Source organism: Pseudonaja textilis, chromosome 3 (assembly GCF_049901715.1).
Source record: "Pseudonaja textilis isolate UNSWEBS1 chromosome 3, rPseTex1.2, whole genome shotgun sequence".
Taxonomy (NCBI): domain Eukaryota; kingdom Metazoa; phylum Chordata; class Lepidosauria; order Squamata; family Elapidae; genus Pseudonaja; species Pseudonaja textilis.
The window spans coordinates 161,372,929-161,394,696 of record NC_141992.1 but is presented as its reverse complement, the minus strand read 5'-3'; the positions used below and the strand labels follow the sequence as shown (position 1 = coordinate 161,394,696).

General features: G+C 36.1%; 1 protein-coding gene across 2 annotated transcripts in view; it reads left to right on the top strand.

Moving 5' to 3' along the window:
* The window catches only part of LYPLA1 (lysophospholipase 1), a 22,840-nt gene extending 1,072 nt beyond the window's left edge, over positions 1-21,768 (top strand). The window contains exons 1-9 of one of the 2 annotated variants that reach the window (XM_026699192.2): positions 9-355; positions 4,580-4,611; positions 8,266-8,331; positions 11,065-11,112; positions 14,248-14,318; positions 15,682-15,755; positions 16,799-16,900; positions 17,905-18,081; positions 18,598-21,768. In XM_026699192.2, coding sequence (XP_026554977.1) covers positions 287-355; positions 4,580-4,611; positions 8,266-8,331; positions 11,065-11,112; positions 14,248-14,318; positions 15,682-15,755; positions 16,799-16,900; positions 17,905-18,081; positions 18,598-18,651 — 693 coding nt within the window. In that variant the 5' untranslated portion in view covers positions 9-286 and the 3' untranslated portion in view covers positions 18,652-21,768. Of the gene's footprint in view, positions 1-8; positions 356-4,579; positions 4,612-8,265; positions 8,332-11,064; positions 11,113-14,247; positions 14,319-15,681; positions 15,756-16,798; positions 16,901-17,904; positions 18,082-18,597 lie in introns of those variants that run through there. The other variant, XM_087931242.1, reaches the window with a different exon arrangement.

Here is a 21,768-nt window from a genome sequence, read left to right as displayed (position 1 = left end):
ATAGCAACAGAGCGCATGCGCGGGCATAAGGAGAGCGGGGCCAGCGCTCGAGCGTTCCTTTTCTTTCACGCCCCCGTTTCAACGGCCGCCTCCGCTCGCTCAACTGAGCAGGAGGGAGCGGGAGCCCGCGCACCCCCCCTCCCAACCCTTCCCAGGGAAGGGAGGCGGGCCTGCTCCGTCTTTCTGGTTCCAATCGGGTTCCTGTCCCTCCCGTTTCCCCACCTCCCTCCAGCCCGCCCGCCCCGTCAGTGTCTGACTGGCCGACGCGAGAGGAGAGCCCAAGTGTATGTGCGGCAACACCATGTCTGCTCCGCTCCCAGCCATTGTCCCGGCCGCCAAGAAGGCCACCGCCGCGGTGAGTGAGTAACGGAACTCCTGGTGGATTGTTATGTCCGGAGGCAAAAGGATAAGGAGCTGGCCGGACAAAGGGAGAAGAGGAGGAAGGGTCGGTTCAGGTTGAGCAAGGCTTCCTGCAGCGGGCCTTGCTTTTGAGCAACGTACATAGACTCACCCATGCAGACGTTTTCTGACCGGACAGGCGACTTGGTCGCCTCTACCATTGACTTTAGCTCTGGAGGCCTCCGGCTCGGCGCCCTCTTATTTCCTGAAAATACCATAGTTGCGATCTGGATGGTTTTTGATCCAATAGCAGGAATGCAAGATTAATAATCTGATATGTACAATTTCAAACGAACTTTTCAAAATTTGACAATGTCCACCGTGCTCTCATTTCCTAGGTCGTTAAACATGCTTAGAAATTTAATTAGGACAGCTGCTTTGGTTACTTCCTTCTTCCAACGTTTAATAGTTTGTGAGGAAGCTTCAAACTCTGAAAAAAAGTTTTACAATAATTCTGTAACTTCTTAAGGGGTGTAGATAATAGTTTTTTAAAAGCAAAATTAGAAATGTCAGTCCTATCACATAAAATTGTTGAAAAGATGCTATTTAGGGAAGACAACACATTTATATTTTAAGCTGAAAAATAACCACGTTTTCACCATTTTAATTGTGTCTTTCCAAAACGGCTTGGTGTGAATTCTTGCATAAAAATAACTGAAGTGTAAATTAGAGAGAATTGTGTTAATGTCAGCTACCATTCAAGAGTATCCTAAAAAGTAGCCTTAAAAGCATAGTGCACATAATGAAAATGGTTTGAAGTGCGAAATTGTGAAATTTGTGAAAAAAAAATCTTAAATGGATTCTATTGCACAGAATATTTCCCAGTGATTTTCTATTAACAATACTGTTGGATCATTTACTGACGATACCAAACTGTTCAAGTCATAAAATAAAAAAGGAATTGTGAAGAGATCCAGTTTCAGTAGAGCTATTAAGTTTATTGTAAAAAGATACAAATGATATACATTGACAGAAAAAATCTGAACTTCATCTCTGTGTAAATGAAATCTGATCTGCAGTGACCTGAAAAATGATCTTTGAGTTGTCATCGACATGAAGATGCAACGCATTCACAATATTTTAAGAAAAAAGGATAAAAATCATACCTGCATATTTACCTGGAGTGTTTTCTTATGGGTCAAGCAGTGCTGTGCAAAATGTAGCATAATAAAAAAATAGCATAGCAAAGAAATAAGGGGATCAGGTAAGCAAAGAAAATAATAATCAAATGTAGTGTACATCGGTAATATTCACTGTAACTTTCTCATACCTATCTTTGATATCACAACCATGGATCAATTCTGTGTTTTGAAGACTTCATCAATTCCATATAACTGCAGTTTTCTTAGTCTTCCAGTTCCTTTCAACCCTATCTCTTTTCATATAATTTTTTTGTAATTCAGTTCTAAATCTTTCTATGTGACTAAGTCACCCCAGTTAATTTCTCTTGAACTGATCACTATTTTATATTTAATCTACCTTCTTTCATGACTAATAATAAGCAAAACACCTTGAACAGTTTCATGATTCAGATTACTCGTTGCAATTTGTGGTTAAATCAGGTGTTGCCAACCTTTTGGACCTCATGGACCACCAAACTCATAGCTTTAAGTCCTGCAGACCGCTAATCTGAATTTGACTGTTGGTAGCTTGCTGACGTTTTCCCAGGGTCTCTGCAGAAAGCAGCAGTGACCTTGGGAAAATCCCCCCAAAAGTCTGCAGGAAAATTCCCCACCTGGTTTTCCTACTGATCGATCATTCTTTATTTGAGATTGCAGGATACCGTCTCCAGCTCCGTTCCAAGGGGGTGGGGGGGAGAGAGACTTTTCGCTTCATGCAAGGAAAGCAATATAAGCAGCAGAAGTTTTTTTTTTCCTCTTCCCCCAAACTCCACTAAAAATGAGTCTTTGTGAGATTTGTCACACCAACATCCTGCTCTTGGATCAGGATGCCTTACAGGATCCCAAAGACTCATTTCTGGCAGAGTTTGGGGGAGAGAAAAAGACTTTTGCTGCTTTCCTTGCATACAGCCAAAAGCAGAAGTGGAAAGAAGCAGCCCGGTGGTGAGACATATGGGGGCGAGTGAGGCAAGTTCTATCCTTTCCCCCTTTCCCCCTTCCCCTCACTACTTCGTGTTGTTCGCAGTGCAAGTGAGGCAAGCCTTGTGTTCCTGTGGGCCATGTGGACGGCACAGCCTTGTGTTCCCATACAACCTGGTTTAATTGCTTTGGGGTTGACATTTCTCTGTGGACCACCAAAATTTTCTTGCAGACCACCAGTGGTCCCCGGCCCACTGGTTAGCAACCACTGGGTTAAATCAAAATATATTTGGTTCTAGTATGGAACAAAATGGGGTTTTCTTGTCCAGGTGGACTGAAATGTAGGTGTTCTGAGTAGGTGTTTTATGGAAGAGTGGGAAAAGTCAAGGATATTGGTAGCAGCTGAGAGATGCAGGAGAGAGAAGAGAAGGTTCTGGCAAGATTATGGGGTAAGTACGCTGGTATACTAGGCAGTGGGAATTAAGCATTGGTAGCCAAAGGATGTCAGCTAAAAAAAAGAGAGAAAATGTTGGAAATATTGTGGGTGGACAGGTTGATGAAATATGATCTGTTGAGATATTGGTGACAGAGGTGAAGGTGGGAATCAGGATGAATTATTTCTTTGAGTTCTAACTGATTTAGAAAGGTTCTACAGAAACTTCTGAAACTTGCTTTCATTTATATTATAAAATGTTATATTACTATATCATAAAAATATATTTTCTGCACATCTCTATTCAGAACTCAGAATTTCCATTGCTAAGTGATGTAAAGCATGTCACATGGAACAACAGCAATTCCATCTCCCGGTTGCCATTGTTCACTGAGAATTGCAGGTTGTTAAGCAAGTACCCATCCAAGTCAAGTTGTTTCAGGCTTGGTCCCTCCCATTCCCAAGCCTTGGTAATTAAGGGGCCACTCCTTTTCAATTCCCCTATCTATTTATTGCCCTGCCGTGCAAGATAGCAAGTAGCTGTAGAAGCACATAGCTCTGGTGCTGCTTTCCAGGCTGTATCTTGGCCTTCTTGATGCAGAGCAAGTAGCCCCTAAGCTGCAGCACAGCATGAAATCCTTTGCAGTATGAAACCCTTTACAACATAAAGCTGAGCCCAGCTGAGCGGTGTGACCCAAAGCCACCCTAGCCCAGCCATTGTCACCATCACCACCCTGTACTCCACTCTCCCAGCTGATCCTTTTGTTCCTGCTAATGAGGTGTGCCTGGTCTGGTCCTTCATGAAGCAGCTGCTGGCCACACTAGGCCATCTTCCCCAGGTCTTCTGAGTAAACAGCCATGGACAACTTAGGGAATAAAGCTTTGCATTTCCAGGAACTGACTTGTGAAAGACCATACGGGACATGCTTTAGTCATCAATAAAAACAAGATAATGAAAGTCAATTAGAATGATGGGCTGCAGAGTGTAGGGGCCAGAAGGGCATGGTGGGGGAGATAAGTTGGGGGGCAGTTGAAGTCCATCTGCAGTTGTAAGTAAATACTAGCTGCCAAGGTTCAAATTTTGATGATGTGGCCATGAGGACACTGTAACAGTCCATAACATAACCAGTTGTAATTCCCTTCATTCAGCATTGCTGTAACTTCAGACTTGCTCAGTCCAAAAAAGATCTTGCCAGCAACCGCTGAAAATTTTATATTCATCCATATAAGAAAAAATAAATAATAACTTATTTTCTACTTAAGACAGAACAAGATCTATCATTATAGATTATAGTGGATTAAAAAGAAAAAAGTTCAAAACCTAGATTAAGAATATTAAATAGATTAATAATGCTAAGCACATTTGTCAGTAAAGAATGGATTAAATTGCTGTTAATTAAATGCCAAAGATATGCTAATACAAATTATTAAAATTTTCAATCACTGAAAATCTTATACATTTCACTCTTTTTTTCTGACCACACAGACCATGTAGCAGCTGTAAATAGTATGTCAAAAGAGTGCACTTGGTGATACATCAACATTTTTAATAGATTTGTCATAGATTTGTCATATTTAAACTGGCACACTTTGTCTTTAGCAGTGTCAATTGCAGTTAGATTTATGGGAAATAAGCAAGAACAGAACAAAGTTGAAGAGCTATCTTTCCAGCATGTAGTAACACTATTCATATACTATTCAATTCTAGGTCATATTTCTCCATGGATTAGGAGATACTGGGTAAGTAAAATGGTTTTTTAAATAAACAATCTGTACCTTTGAAACACCTTTTATTACTTGCAACTTGCAAAGAAAAATGTAGTGTTTATTAATTGTTATGTTATGCTTAAGTTAGTGTTTACATTTTATTTGATAGATACCTATGTGGTCAGTAAGAGTTGAACCTGACTTAATGCTACCAGTATTAATTGGAGAACTGGATATTGGAAGATATTAATGCATGCTTCTGGATTTAATTCTTTTTTTTTTTTGTAAATTTTATTTGAGTTTTCACCAAGGGGAAAAAATACAAATAAAACATCTTTTTTGAAAGTAGCGTAATCCCGGGTTACTTTTCTTCGTACAGACACAAATTCAGGTTCATGCTTATTTTTATATTCTATTCCATATCTTATTATTATTTAACATTTTCTGCATAGCTTCTCCCCTCTTTTAATTTTCTCAATTTTATTTTAATTATCTCATCTCAATTCAAATCATTGTATTTATATTTTTGTCTGTCCTGTTTCAATTATCTATTATCTTTTCTCATTAAACAAAATTTTTTCTGTAGTTACTGATTGGAGTATGACGCCTTTATATCTTTTCCCTAAAGTTGTAACATTCAATATAATACATAACTTCCATTCACATTCTGCTTGGTACATTCTTAAAATACACACTGTATTCTTAAAAAAAGAAAAAAATATAAATGTATATAATTAAAACAACATTCCATTCCAATTCAATTCTATCATTAATATTAATATTCATTAAAGTCTTGACATCTTTAACATTACTTTTCAATTAAATATCATACTTCTATGGGAACAATTATAAGCTTTCTGTAGTTAATTCCCCCCTCTCTTCACTTATATTTTATAAAACATTAACTAATTAAAATGTTCCTGTTCCTTCCTAATTCAATTTTCTCATTTATTTTATTTCACTTATTTTATTCACAAACATTTCACTGAATTACACTAACTGTTTTATCCCTCATTTTAATCATACGTTGTTTCCAATTTTCTAAAGTTATTTCTATTACTAATATAACAATACAATCTTATGTACCTTTACAGAATCCCTTTTTCAGTTAGATTTTCACCCATTATCTCTAAATAGGTCCTGTTTCTCTATATCTTGTTCCGATTGATTTTAGTCATTCAAATATAATAACCAAGAATCCAAAGATCACCAAATAATCCAAATACATGTAAGCTGTTTCTTTTTGCTCTTTTTTTCCCACTTTCTCTTCCTGGGGTTATTATTTAGTTGCAAAGTTTCAGTTAAAATGTATCTTTTAGAAGTCTTGTTGAAGTTTTACTGTAGATTCTTTTTAATTCCTGGCAGTCTCCTCCCTCTTCCAGATCCTGCCCTTATTCTTTTTCTCTCCCTTCCTGCTTATGAAAAATAAAATTTTTAATGTCCAGAAATCTTTATTATCCCTTTGGCATTTTGTTTTATTTTCAGTTTAATTGCCAATTGATGTCAACGCAGATTTTTCCAATTTCTTATTTAAGTCTCTTAGTTGTCAGTATAGGGAAGGAGAGAGAGAGAAAAAAAGCCAAACCTTTCCCTTTTCACTTTCCTTCGCTGCTTCTGACTCTTCTTTGGGAGCAATGTTATTTTTTGTAAGTTTAAATTCCAGGGTACCTTGGTTGTTGCTTTTACAATTTAACCCAGTCAGCCAAAACTTTCACTTCTTATCTTCCTCCTGCACATTCTTTTCCGGTCAAGTTCTCCTTTGTGGTGGCCATTTCTGACTACCGCTACAACCGCCTTCGGGAAAGGGAGTAATGGCCAGCTGAGGAGGAGAGATATGGCTCTCTTCAACCCTGCTGGCGGTCTCCCCCCTCTTCACCACCTCTACAGGGTGGCTTAGCCCCGAAACCAGCCGGCTCGGGGCGCTCCAGCGGCGAGCCCAGACAGAAACCACGCACGATCGCTGATTTCTGTCTGTCGCCGAAGCCCTTCAAACCGGAAGTCGCTTCTGGATTTAATTCTTAAAGATTCAGTTAATGAAAGAACTTGAATTATATGAATAGTCCTTTTTAGTTATTTTGATAAAATTCAGTATGTGCAGATTATTATTTGACTTAAAATTGCCACGATTAAGTCAAAACAAGAATAGTATTTTTCATACAAAACTTCCTTGTAGAATCATATTTAGACATTTTTTTTTTTATATGAGGTGCAGATGTAATGTATTGTACTCTTAATTATTAAATGAAGACTTCCTGGGAGTCTGAGATGTAAATGCTGAAAGGAAAAGTACCTCAATTTTAATGCCTTTTTCATTGGAAATAAAATTGTTTGAAGGGAACTTAAGGAATGCTATAGTATTAAATGTTATCATTTTATGGATTAAAAACAAATTTTAAAGTAATGATAAATGCATATAAAATTTACTCAACAGTACTTTTAGAATTTTAAGGATGTTTATTGTTGAAATATGATTCTGCAATGTAAAGTATGTGTGATACTATCTAGTTTATAATGATATGGGAAACTGATTACAGACAGCCTCCAGAGATAGATATTTATATGATTGAATACTTTTTTGCCAGTAGTTAACGTGGCTTGCCCTTTTTGCTTTGCTGTGAGACATATGTTGTGGGCCCAATCATCAAATGCTTACACATTGTATTTAAATAGCATAAGATAGTGTTCGAATTTAATAATTTGCTTGATATTACACCAGTACACTCTGGAATATATATGTGTATACATACTGCATATTATATATGTCTAAAAAAGTACAGCATAAACTGGGGAAATATACACTGTAAAATCTTACGTATGTAATACTGAAAAATATGAATATAGTATGTATGTATACGGATTAAGCTTCTCTATGATGCAGAAAGCAATGTTTTTTGCATGTCAATAAGGTTCACTTATTAAATGTGTGCTCAACTCTCCATCCTGTTTTTATTATCAGTTCCAGTAATAGCAGGGATAAAATCTGCATCATCAGTTTTGTTACCTGAGCTCTTGATGCCTGGGAAAAAAGCCAACCCAGATGCAAGATATCAGACTATACCAAACAATACTGAAGAAAAAAATAGTCCCAAAGTTAGAAATTATGAAAGATTAAATGTCTTGTTATAATTTCATAACTTCTGAAATAGTCATTTTGAATGCAGAGTGTCATCCATGGAATTATTTATTTATAATCTATGAATTTATTTCTAGATTTTTTTAATATTACAAATTGAGTATCGCAGATAAAACCCAGTATTCTGAGATTTCCTCTTCTCTTGGTAGAAAAGAACACCTGGATAATTTTAGTATGTTTAATATCTCATAGCTCTATTCATGTACCTAATATAATACTTCATCTTACATCTTGAAATTTTTATTTCTTAAATTTAGGAGCTAGCCAGATCCAGACTGATTCTGGGCAGCTTACAGTTTGAAAAAGAAAAATATTTTTAAAAATTGGTAGCACCCAGATACCATGGAATTTCTGTTACTATGAAGGGTTCATGATGATACAATGAGCAAGAGTCAGACTCGATTCAAGACAGGCTACTTTACAATTGTGAATGTTAAGATTATTAATAGTTCTTATTTCCATATTTGAGAAGAGAGTAATGGAAATTAGAAATATGTTAAGTACCAGTAGCTGAGAAGATTTTGAATGGGAATTTGTTATCCATATTCTTATAGACATGGCTGGGCAGAAGCATTTGCTGGTATTAAGAGTCCACACGTAAAGTATATTTGTCCGCATGCGTAAGTATATTAGTTGGTTACTGTTTCCTAATTTTCTGGTTACTGTTTCCTTACAGTTCTCAATAATAAATCTGATAGAATTATGTGACCCGTTTATGAGAAAGAAATTACAGCTACTCCTTGATTTATCATAATGCAGTTTGCCCATTATGGTTGCAAGTCAGGATAGATGTTAAGTGAGGCACCCATGTGATTACCTCTGTCAATGACTGCTACCCTAATTCTTCCAGGTGCAGTCACTGAGCAACTGTGCAAATCATTGAAAGGACAGAGGGAAAGAGTTCCCTGCCAAAAGAGGGCAGGCAGCTCCCCTCTGTGTACAGAAGGAAATTCCTGCCTGGGCTAGAAGAACTAAGTTTGGACCCCCAAATTTCTTTCATCAGTCCAGCTTGCCATTTTTGTCCCATCTGAGTGCTAACTTTTTTGTGTCTTTAAAGATGGAAGAAATGTTCCCCACCTCTTTCAGAACGAGTCCCTTCCAAAAGCAGCCCTTCCACTCTTAACACACCGGCTTCAAAAGTCCATGGTGATACCCATTTCTTTTTCCCTGGATCTGCTTCCTCATTCCTATTGTTTAATTTTGAAGAAGCTCCACCCTACCTAATTAAGAGCTGTGGGTGGCACAGTGGTTAGAAGCAGCATTGCAGCTAACTCTGCCCCCACACCAGGAATTTGATCCTGATTGGCCCAAGATTGACTTACCCTTCCATCTTTCCGAGGTCAGTAAAATGAAGACCCAGATTGTTGAAGGCAATATGGTGACACTGTAGACCACTCAGAGAGTGCTGTAAAGCACTAGTGAGGAGTACAAGTAGTCCTCGAGTTATGACCACAATTGAGCCCAAAATTTCTATTGCTAAATGAAACATTTATTAAGTGAATTTTGCCCCATTTTATGACCTATCTTGCCACAGTTGTTAAGTGAATCACTGCAGTTGTTAAGTTAGCAATGTGGTTGTTAAGTAAATCTGGCTTCCCCAGTGTATTTGCTTGTCACACATGACCCTGAGACACTGCAGCTGTCATAAATATGAGCCAGTTGCCAAATGTCTGAATTTTTATCTCATCACCATGGGGATGTTGCAACAGTCACTAAATAAACAATTGTAAGTCAAGAACTATCTGTATATAAGTCTAAGCTAATTCTTAGCCAATGAGTTGGGACAAACAAAAAAACTAATCCTGTTTACGCTGATGAGAATAGAGAGATAGATAGGTATTTCCTGTAAATTCCTATGTGCCAGGTAATCACACATTATGTGAGGTCTAGGACAACTCACTGTGGCCAACTCTCTGCAGCCCTCTTGCCACTGCCAGCTCATTGCAGGACAGCTCGCCATGACCAACTTGCTGTGGGACAACTCGCCGCAGGGCAATTTAATGTGAGATAATTACTCTAGACTTGTTCCTGTCTTAACATTATAGTTATCTCACGTTTAGCTGTCCTGTGATAAGTTGCCCCGCAGTGAGTTCCATTCCACATTATATGAAGCACAAAACCTTTCTTTCTTTCTTTCTTTTTCTTTTTCTTTTTCTTTTTTCTTTCTTTTCTTTCTTTCTTCCCTCCCATCCATCCACCTTCTGACCTTTTCCTTCCTTCCTCCCTCCCTCTCTCCCTTTCGTTGCTTCCTTCCTCAAGTGACCCCCCTCCCCTGGGCCGCCAGGGAGGCACATTTCTCTTTGATTCAAAGCCTAAATTAATTTCTTCTATAGGGCTTTAACTTAATGAGAGACATGAGAATTATGACCAGCAGTTTCTTCAGAGCTGACCCTTTGCTTGATAATGGTGAGGAGCAATTTAATAGAAATAATATGAGAGCACGTCAGGCAGCAGGTGCCCATAAGTTGTTTTAACTTGTGAGTTATTATGAACTATTCCTTAATTTTACCATGAGCTGAGATAGGGCAGAAAAGCAAATTCCTAGAACCACCATCTAAAATGCTTAATTTTTCGACAAAACAAATTGTTACAAAAACCTGTTTGGCCTGGACAGTGTACATCTAAGGAATATGCCACATAATTAGCAATGCATGTATGGCTGAGTAACATCAAGAATTATTGACTGGATTGTAAAAAATATAATGGTATCACAGACAAACATAAAAGTTTACAAGAAAGTAAAAGCAATGCAGGAATGCAGATTTTATTTTGCCATAAATTCAACTTCCCTTTATTTTGGATTGACTGTATATTCATGGAAGTTTTATCGTCCCATCCTTTTAGTGTTTGTATTGGTTTCTTTTTAAACAGAAAATTGAGTAAAGTACCAGGTCTTGAAATTAAAAGGAAAGAAAGAAAAAACAATTGGACTTCTGATAGATTTAGACCTATGATAATATGAACCTGGTATCTGATTACACCTCCAACATTTAGCTGATAGATTTTCAAACATCTTTGCAACTCTCTCTGGTGGTAAATGCCACCTATAAAACATTTTGTATTAATTTTCCTTATAGGCCATTGACATTGTTAGTCTACAATTTTTATCCCACAATTCTGCCCTTTATCTAATTCTATTGAATAACCAACTACTTTGAATAGATACGGTATTAATATCACAATGTGATAAGAAATGAAGAAAAGAGATGTATTAGAGAACAGCATAATGCAATTCTATGATTTACAAAAAGTAAAAACAAAAAAACAGTCTAACATTTGTTAAAATGCAGAAGGGAATATTTAAAACATTCTTACTGATTTTTAACTTGAACCTTTCTTTACACAATTTCAAGGCCTGTCATGCCAGTTTCTCTCAACATGAATATGGCCATGCCTTCTTGGTAAGTGAGGGATTAATTTTTTTTACCATTTTTTGTTTTTAATTTTGAAACATTTAGTTTTGGAACAGGAATTTATTTATTCCTGTGATTTATACTGTTTATGCTAAAAAATAATAATGAAGAATAAATGGAAAGGGACTTAATAGCCACTGATTCTAATTTCATATGGCACATTTGATAAGATATATTGGATTGGGCCACAAGTGCGTCCTGTCTATAGAGTGTAGTTTATAAAGGGCAAGGAGCCAAGATGGTTACTAATAACAGCTTTTCAAACAAACACTCAGCTTATGACCGGCCTTGTCCTCTGGTTCAATCCCTATAGCTTCAATGTCATATAGAGGAAAGAAAAGCATTCAGACCAGTTCCAGTAATGGTGCCAGGTTTCATAAACCCAACAGACAGAGATCAAGTCCTATATCCGTACTACAGAATCAGCATGAATTTATAGCTTTAGGACCCCCTCTTCTCTTCCCCTCTGGAAATCATAACAGAGAAGCCAGGCTGCCTTCTTGACCCTCAAAAGATTCAATCCAAGCCACTCTCTGGAACAGAGTGATAATGGAGGTAACCTCTGAAACAAGTACCTACTTTTTTCCCCATCCATCTACGTCATCAGGCTTTCCTTGATTTTTACCTAGTATGAGCAGAAAGATCCTTATATTGCAATGACTAAATAACATTGCAGCCATGCTTCCAATAAGCCTTTGATCTACGCAGTGTCAAGGCACTTAGAGGATTAAAACGTCAACAGAACCTGGCCATATTAACATTAGCAGTCTGTTCCATCAGTCAACTTGAAGTATTTTGTTTGTTTATGTATTTATTTATTGAATGTATATTGCTGCCTATTCGCCCATGGCGACTCAAGGCGGCTTACAGAATGTAAAGCCATATTTAAAATTAAAAAGCAGCTTTACTAGTAATGTGCCCTACAGAAAAAGCAACTTTCTAGAAATCCATGCCAATGCCCATAGATGTGTATCTGCAAGACAATAATGACCTTCTTGCTTCAATTCTTAACCTCCATATTTGACTTTTTTTCACTACTTATCTAGCACATACTTCTAACTTTCAACCAGCCAACTCTCCCTTACATGCAAACAAATCAGTAGATTATGGATTCATCACATTCAATGAGTCTTTATGAGTATTTCCTTATTAGAATGATAAATGGCCATGTAATTAAGAATCTTAAAAGTTCTTGTTGAGCCAAATGGACCCTTCATCAAATAAATCAAATGATAAATAATTTTTTGGAGTCAGATCTCCTTCAAAGCCTTCAATTTGCTTTGTCCATCAGCTAGATGTCCCCTAATACACTCATGAAAAACAACAAGACTATTTACAAGGAGAACCAATACTGCCTAACCCGCAATCATTAGCAACACCATTACCACTTAAAGGACTCTGTAAATTATAGCTCTTGTTACCACTTCCCAGGCTTATGTACCCACTATTGTCCAGCTGCATTGGATTTATTCCAGCAGAAGGGATACAATAAACAACAGTTGGTGTGCAAGAAAAGGGAAATCCTGAAAAAAAATTGGATGGAACTCATTCAGGCAGAAATATTTAATGGCTCAGCTTCATTTGGGTATATCACATCAAGCTCTCATAACAGTGCATCATTATGTACCACTCCCTCAGGAGTTGGGAAACATATTTTATGAAATCTATGAGGGCATTTCTGTAAAATTAGGAATCCTATGCAAGCTATAAAACTTGCCAACATGGACACTCATGACCAAATCCCTATATAGGCCATTAAAAGCAATCTGGTTTTCTGGGCCTCTAATCTGGTTTCACTCTACCTGTATTGATCTCTTGGCTGAGTCTGCATGGGTATTTGTTCCTAAGTATAAAAAAGAGAGATATCTTTCTAATTATAGAGCTATTGACCTCCTCAAAACCACTTGCAAGTTGTATGCAAGATATCTATAGTGGAAAATCTGGAATTGGTTGAAGCAAGAAAGTTTGCTTTGAAATAGATTTTGAAAGAAGTCAACTGACATTAATCAGTACCTTGTACTTCAGCACTTCATTTAAAAGTATTTCTTGCATCTTCCTCTATATTGCTTTTGTTGATTTTAAGCAATGTTTTATTCCAAATACTGAGCAAAATTGTGGAAGAAGTTGGAGGCCTTCTTAACTGACCAGCATTTATTTCATTTCATATGTATGATACACGAAGGCATTTCATTCAGACTAAGATTTAACCCCATGACCTCACCAGTGCTATTAAAACTGAGAAAGGCATTAAGCAAGACTGCATGTTGACCCAACACCTGTACAACTGCTGTATTAATTCTTCGTTGGGCCATCTCCATAACATACATTTTCCTTCCCCAAAATTTGTTTGAAGACACTTTTTTATTCTATATGTAGGCAATACTTTTAAGAATATTATTGGTCTTAAAATAGTATTGAAGACCCTATCAAGGTGTTTCAAGGAAGACTGATTAGAACTCAAATATTGATATAGCACTTGCCCAAAGGTCCATGAACTATCCTGCAGCATAGATGGCTGCAAGCTTGAGCAAGTATGGCTTAATTCTGCTAGTAGTAAGAATAATCCATGGTGACTGTACTGCTGAAAATGCACAGGTCATCTGACATCCTTATATATCTTGACAAGATGTTTCCACTATACTGTATTCTCATTCACTGCTCTCAAATTTGAAGCCAAGAATTTAGCACAACCTCTTCGTGTAGTGCCTGACTGAATACCTTTTCCAATTTCACAGTCTTAGAGATTGATATAAAGCTGAAAAACCTTATCCTGCGGTTGACTAATTTTTATCTTGTCAATTCTCATGCGTCCTACAGACTCTTCAACTAAATGTTTTTATATGAACTTGAGCAAACGAGTTCTGGTATGTTTCACCAGAACAGCTTTAGCTGATAGGGAAGTTTGGAAGAAAAAGGAATTCCTTATTCTATGAAAAGTATCATCAGAAATCCTGAGAATTCATTTTTCAAGGCTTGGTTTTCTGTTACAGTATATATTTTAATGGAAGACTGAGCTTCATTAAGCCTGCTAGATACAAGATTGAACTTGTATAACTTTATGCTTATTCTAATCATTATGAAGTTTCTTGCATAATATAATACAATGTAATTGTTTGATTAAAGGTTCGATATTTTTGGACTCGCTCCAGATTCACAGGAAGATGAAGCTGGGATTAAACAAGCATCAGAAAATGGTATGTTCATGTTGTATTTAATGAAGTACATAATTATAATTGCTTAGGAATTTACCAATTTCCATCTTACTTATAAACCTATATTTTGTAATGTAAGCTATGTTCCATTGATACTACAGAAAAGTGCAAGTAATCTTCATATCTAAATAGTACTGTGGAATTTGTAGGTTGAGTGAGCAGCCATATAAACGAATAAACAAATAAGTACTTCAGGCAACAAACTACATATGAAAATAATGTCTGATATTTTATGATTTTTTAAAAATAGCATTGAATAGCAAGAATAGTTTCTGAGAATACCACATCTATCTTGAAGAAATCCAGATGAATAGTAGAATGCAGCAAAATGATACAGACGCATAGAATTGTGCAGTTGGGAGGAAACACAATCATCTAGTCGAGAGGTGTCAAACTTGCGGTATTACGTGATGTACTGTGACTTTTCCCCCCTTTGCTAAACCGGGAGTAGGCATGGCCAGCGCGTGACTTATCTGGCCCACGGGACGTGAGTTTGACTGCTTTGATCTAGCCAAATGCTCCCTGTATCAGGAAGATTATATTTGTTGTGGCCTATCAGCCGCCAGCCTCTCCAGGTGCCAAAAAAGATGAGGTAGAGTGGGAGTCGGGGCAGCATCAACACAATCTGAGAGGGAAGAGGGAATGGAGCTGTCAGAGATATAGAGGCGGAGCCTACGCCGTCCATCACTTCCAGATGGAGAGGCAACAGCCCCGAGGTCTGGAGGTGACTGAGAGGAAGAGGAAGAACAGATCAGTCCAATGTCTGATGCACAGATGCGCAGAAGGCAGAGGAGAGGAGAACAGCAGGATGTTATAGGCCGGTCCTAGGGATGGAAGGGCCAGTGCTACTAGCTAAGCCCTACTCTAACTCTGGGGATAAAAGGCAGGGCGTGGAGACGAATAGGTGTGGCAGATAACTATTTGTCTCCTGTCGGTCAGCCATTGATATTCTGAACTTCTGAATCCTGTCAGGAACATTAGCTGAATTCTTTCTTGGAATCTGTGGTGCTGAGAGTCGGGCGCACCTTCTGAGCGTGTGTGTGTGTGTGTGTGTGTGTGTGTGTGTGTGTGTGTGTGTCTGCTGCTGGCTAAGAGTGAGCGCACCTTCCAGGACTTCCTTTACGAGTGTGGATAGAGGGAGAGACTCCTGGTGTGAATAGTAATTGTATTTTAGAATAGTAAAAAAATAACAATTAATATGTCAATCCCTACCCATCCTAAAGTGAAAACTCCAAAGTGAGGGGAACCATATAACCATTAAATAAGTATTGTATCCATAGTATCTTTCTGTTGTGGTCTGATATTTCTTTTATAAACATAATTAATGTTCAGTTATTTCTTTCAGTGAACACACTTATAGAACAAGAAGTAAGGAATGGAATACCCTCAAACAGAATAATGTTGGGAGGATTTTCTCAGGTAATACTGATATAACAATTCTGATTCTATGGAAACCCTAACAGTATGGCAGATCTGTTGGAACTAACTGATTACTTGATTTCAAGTCGAACTTTTAAACATTTTGGCTTATTAATCAAAATATTGATTCTACAAAAAGTTCCCAAATACCTTTTCCTACACATTTCTAAATATCGTTATTTAGGTCCATGCCTATTGTAGATATTTAGCTTGGAACAGCACGAAGACAATCCAGTTTTACTGGTAGATTTGATGTGCTTGTTTAAATTTCTTTTTCCCTTCAGAGTACAGAATGAATAATGATGTTCAGACCAATACAAATACTAAAACTGAAGTTTCCACATATATGTAGAGTCACCAGGAGAGAGGTGACATATAAAATTATTATTGTTTTCATCATACTGGTAATTTTGTATTATCCAAAATATATTTTGCATAGTTTATAGCAAATACTTTTGACTTGATAAGCTTTTCTTGTATAGCAGAATTAAAATAATTCTATGTGTTTGTGACATTTTTGGCACACAAATAGTATTGTTAGATTTTCGGTTGATAACTTAATCCCATGTTCACATCAAGCGCTAGCTTCTTAAATAAATGAACATGAAAATGTACATGGGATAATATAAGATAATACATATATAGGGTATATAAAATGATTTACATTAAAATACCTTATGAATTGGATTAAACAAAGACAGTTCTCCTTTATACAAAGGCTCAGTTTTACAGTCTGTACTCAGAAATTAGACAAATATTGACTTGATTACAGCCATGGATTCTTAATGTATTTTAAAATTTTTATAAAATACATTGGTAGCGTAACAAATGCTCCATAGTTAACAAAATAAATTTGGAAGTGATACACTGACAAAAGTATTATGGGAGACAGAAATGTACTTCTGCAAATGTTTCTACATGTTTAGACTAGTTTCTTGAATATTATAAAATATAATAGAAATTCCAGTTTTTAAAAGTAAACTGTGTTTGTTGTTCAATATTTGATTGTCTTTATTAATGGACTTTACCTTGATTTTTATTAGGGAGGAGCTTTATCTTTATACACTGCCCTCACAACGCAACAGAAGTTAGGGGGGGTTATAGCACTCAGCTGTTGGCTTCCACTACGGACTTCATTTCCTCAGGTAGTCATTGGTTTCATAAAAATGAGAGTTATTTTTTATTTATATTGTCAAATATAAGATCCTAATAGCATTTTACAGCATTTTAAAGATCCTCTTCTTTGTTGGCTAAATATGGAAAAAATACAACCAACATTTCATTAATACAATGTATTGAATGACTGTAAAAGAAATGTTAGAATTCTGAGTATTCAAATAGGAAGTCTGGATAGGAAGATGACCTGAAGGCAGCAGATTAGAAAGAACCGGACAAAAATAACAAAATAGAAAGACCTGAAAATAGAAATACAATGACTGTAGAAAAAGAAAGCAAAGGTAGTACCAATAGTTATAGGCACCTTGGGTACAAAAATAACTAGAGCACCACTTGAATACCCTTGGCATTAACAAAGTCACTATTGATCAGTTGTAAAAGGTAGCTTTATTTGGAATAGATTACATCCTGCAACAAACATCAACATCTGCCTATCTCCGGAGAACTTGGTAGGCAGATAAAAATGCCAAACCCCTCGCTAACTGCAATGAACCATAATTTACTAAATCTATAAGCTGTCTGACTGCCAGCAATTTTGGACAGTTTACAAAAGCAATTTTGGACAGTTTACAAATTCTTATTGTTTATTTTGTTTTACAAATAATGCTGCAGTAATTTTAAAGGGATTGACAAATTCCACTATGTGTCAGAAAACCAAAGATATGTAGATTCCAATCCTGTATTCCAATAAATTTCAAAAACAGCAATGTAGAGTCCTGGGTTAAAGAGCCTGAAATTTGGATTATTATTATTTTTTTTTGGGGGGGGGGGCTCACAAAAGTTAGCAAATGATACCAACCACATACTCTCTGTGTAGCATTCCATAGTATATGATTATGTGAATAAAAAGGATGGTAGCTATAGCTGCTTAGAGGTAGGCTGAAATAAAAACATGAACATATAACAAATAAACAGCCTGTGTAATATGCTTTACTCTCATAATAATGTGACTTCTTGTAACATTTTTTTCTAGAGTTCCATCAATTGCATCAATAAAGACATTTCTATTCTCCAGTGCCATGGTGACAGTGATCCTTTGGTTCCTTTAATGTTTGGAAGTGTGACTTCTGAAACACTAAAGAAAATGTTAAACCCTGGCAACATATCTTTCAAAATTTACTCAGGCATGATGCATAGCTCATGTATTGAGGTAATGATTGTTTTAAGAATGAGTTATTTTAATCAGGAAAAAATGAAAATAATTTAAGTGGTACAGGTAGTCGTTGCATTACAACAGCAGTTGGGAGCAGGAACTCTTTTATGACATCATGTAACTATGGAGCTGAGTGGTGACAATTCCAGCAGTCCCACTTATTATAATTGTGGGTCATTGAGACTATCACCAGGGCAACTTTTGACTTCCTGTCGGCTTCCTCGTTGACTTTGCTTGTGGGAAGGTGACATTGGCCATTTTGATCTTATTAGTTCAGTAGCAATTAGTTCAGTGGCACTTGCTTCAATATAATTGGTTATTATACTTTAATCCAGACAAGTTGAAGATGTAAATCAGGACACTGAATGAAAAACTTGATCTTAGCGAAGTAGTAGTACTGATTGAAGACTAGAATGAAAAGTTCCTTGCATGGTGAGGAGCCCAGTTCTTTCTATAGTAAAGAGAATATTTGTGTCAAACCATCTAAACTAACTGTTTTTCATTCCTAAATAGGAAATGATGGATGTGAAGAAATTTATTGACGAGCACCTACCTCCAATTGACTGAAATATGTGAGAAGCCTTTGGTTAAATGCACCAGCATCATCTGTACTAGATTGTTTTTTCATGTAGCTATTTCTAAAGCATCTCTGTGCCTACAGTATTAACTGTATTGCAAAGTTTAGAAACTATAACTTCATGAGAAACAATACTCCTTTTAAATCCAATTGGCCATAGCATAGATATATGGCAGTGGAAAGGCATGTTGGAATATAATTAGGTATTCTCTTCCTTGCTAGATCATTCCAGATTTAAAGTTATGGAGCCCTTTTATAATTCAGAGCAAGATTTTTTTTCCAAATCCTGTTATATAACTACTTGCTAAATTGACATTTGTATATGCAGTATATAAAAACTAAGCATGCAGTGGTAGAACGAGTATTCTTAACATTTAACCAATATTATTGCATGTTCAAGGTAAGACTCAAGTCTTTAAATTATCCCTATACCTTGGAGGAATACAGTATTTATATTAAATGTGTGCCCTGCTACTTAGAATCTTTGAAAAAGTATTTATCTCTATAACAAATGTTTCTCATTCAGCTGTCCTTACTGAGATAAATGTAGACATAGAGGTCATTCAATTATATATAGAATATAACAAAAATTATTAGAAAGTTTAATATATTGCAAAATTTGAGCTTTAAATTTTTTAAGTAGTTCTTAAAAATCAAAGTCAGAAAATGTATGTATTACTCTTAACTTTTTCTGCTTCAAAAAAATCAAGGTTGTTGTTTAAAGCATTGCACAATCAACTGACATAAGAGATGAGAGAAGGGGTGTATACAAAGTATATTTTATTTTAAATTTGAAAAAGATAATTGTGTGAAAATTTGGTTGAACTGTTCTAAATCAAACACAGCTCATCCGAAATGTAATGTTGGGTTGTTCAAAACAAAATCTGGAGGGACACCAATGTAGTTTTTTTGGAGAAAGTTAGTTTAAGACTGATGCACATTATTTCCTCCTCACCGAGGCCTATGCATTGCTGCCATCTCCTTGCTCTTCCCGTGGCTTGCCTTTAACCGTTACTGCTGATATTCAGCATGGCATATCATACTGCCTGCCTGTTCCACCCACCTTACAGATGACTTTTCCAGCATTTGCTTTCTCTTCCCCAGTTGCGACTGATAACCAATATGCCATCACCAAGGCAACCCTTCAGCCTTGGATTTTTTCTGTTGTTTCCTCCACCACTGAATAACAAAGCATGGTTCAGTTTGGTGCAGAGCACCACAAACTAGCTGTTCTGTTCACAGTTTGTGCAACATTTTCAATGTCCCTGGACCAGGTCATTCAGAAATAAGGTACTACGTCACCCTTGTCATGACAAATTTTCCATCTAAGTTCTTAATAAGACTTGAAATTTTATTTCCAATAAATACACCTTCCTGCAAAAGTTCCAAGTTTTGTACATACACACCGCTAAATCTATACATATTACTTCTATATGTACTTTATATAGCTATAGAAATTTAAAAATCCTTAATTCTATAGCGTAATTGTAAGAATCCTTTAAGAAATAGTGTACAAGTTTTGTGCTCAATGTTGTATGTGTGGGAAAAAACTGGATATATTCTTTGCCTTTAGGCCATTCACCATATCCCAATATTTTGCTGATTTTTTTTAGCATCACATTGCTGCTGTGTATCTATTGATGGTAAAATGGCACCTTCTGAAATTTCTTCTATACAGTAATGTGATTTTATTTAAGGAAACGTGGAACATAATGGAATCACTCATTACATCTGCAGCTTGTAAGCACTTAAATACAGAATTAAAAAGTAATTGGTTACTTGTTGGTGGAGCAGATAATCATGCCCTTTGACACTTTTGTCTATGTTCTGGCATCATGTTTCTTGATACTAGCTGGGCCTTTAGATAATTAAACGGAGAGCAATCTATATACCAGCAGAAATAACTGGGCAAGAAAGCTGTGATTGGAATACATAACTTCAAATGGTAATTTTTTTTTCCTGATGTGTATTACTATCAGAGGTTTAATTGGACTTACTCTTTAGTTATATAATGGAACTTGGAAAGCAAGGAAACCTAAGTTTGTTCCTTATTGCAGCCTGAAACAATATTTTAAAATGCAGATTCTGGATTCTAATAAACTGAATTTGGCTCTTGAAAGAAGTAAATGTTTCTATACTGAAAGCATCTCTGAACTATTTTAATTATAGGAATCTCTGTGAGAGTTTGTGTACATCGGACTTTAATATGGGAACAGTGATTTTATCAGTTTATTTTGTTTTTATTATAGACTAGATGCTTACATGCTCCAAGAAGAAAGCATTTTGACAGTATTCAGAGATTTTTTTTATAAGCGATAAACATGCAAGATTTTCAAACATTGACTTAACAGAAAGTAGTCTGTTAAAATATTTATTATGTAATGGTAACTGCTTTAGTTCTTTTAAACATCAGAAATGCAAATCAAACCAGAACTTTGATTAATCTCATTTTTTAAACTTAAAAAACTTTTATGTGGAGCTACTGAATCAACATATAGTAGCACCCAAATAACGTTCAGTTTACTTTGGAATCTGACATACAATACTTAGCTAAACACTCAAACTGTAGAATATTGAGTATTAAATTGTTCTTAATTGGAATGGTTAAATAAAATGGCCAGTCTGTATTGTATTATATCAGACCTTAAATGCTGTCACAATGGCAAATAAATTCATCACAATTTTTATCCTGATAGGGTTAGTTTTAGCTGATTTTGAAATATAGAATGAATGAATTGCTGAAGGCATACTCACATGAATTTCTGGTCTGTTAATTGAATGTTTGCCTTAGGAAGTGTATTGTACTTCAGTAAATTCTAAATGCTTTTTTTTTAATAAATAGGTGCTATTGACTGTCAAATATTGTTTCCAGAAGAGAATGTATAGGATGTAAATGAAGCCATATGTTCAGGCTGGAGTATTTTATAAACAATTTGGCTTTTCTTTATCTTATATTTTAGGAGATTCGTAGCTAAGATAACACTTTGATTTTATACTATGTTTATGGCAAGAAATCTACTGAAACATCTTAGATGGAAATTGTAATCTGTTACTGTGAATAAATTCTGAACAATCAATGAATGAAACAATTCTTGTTGTATGACAAA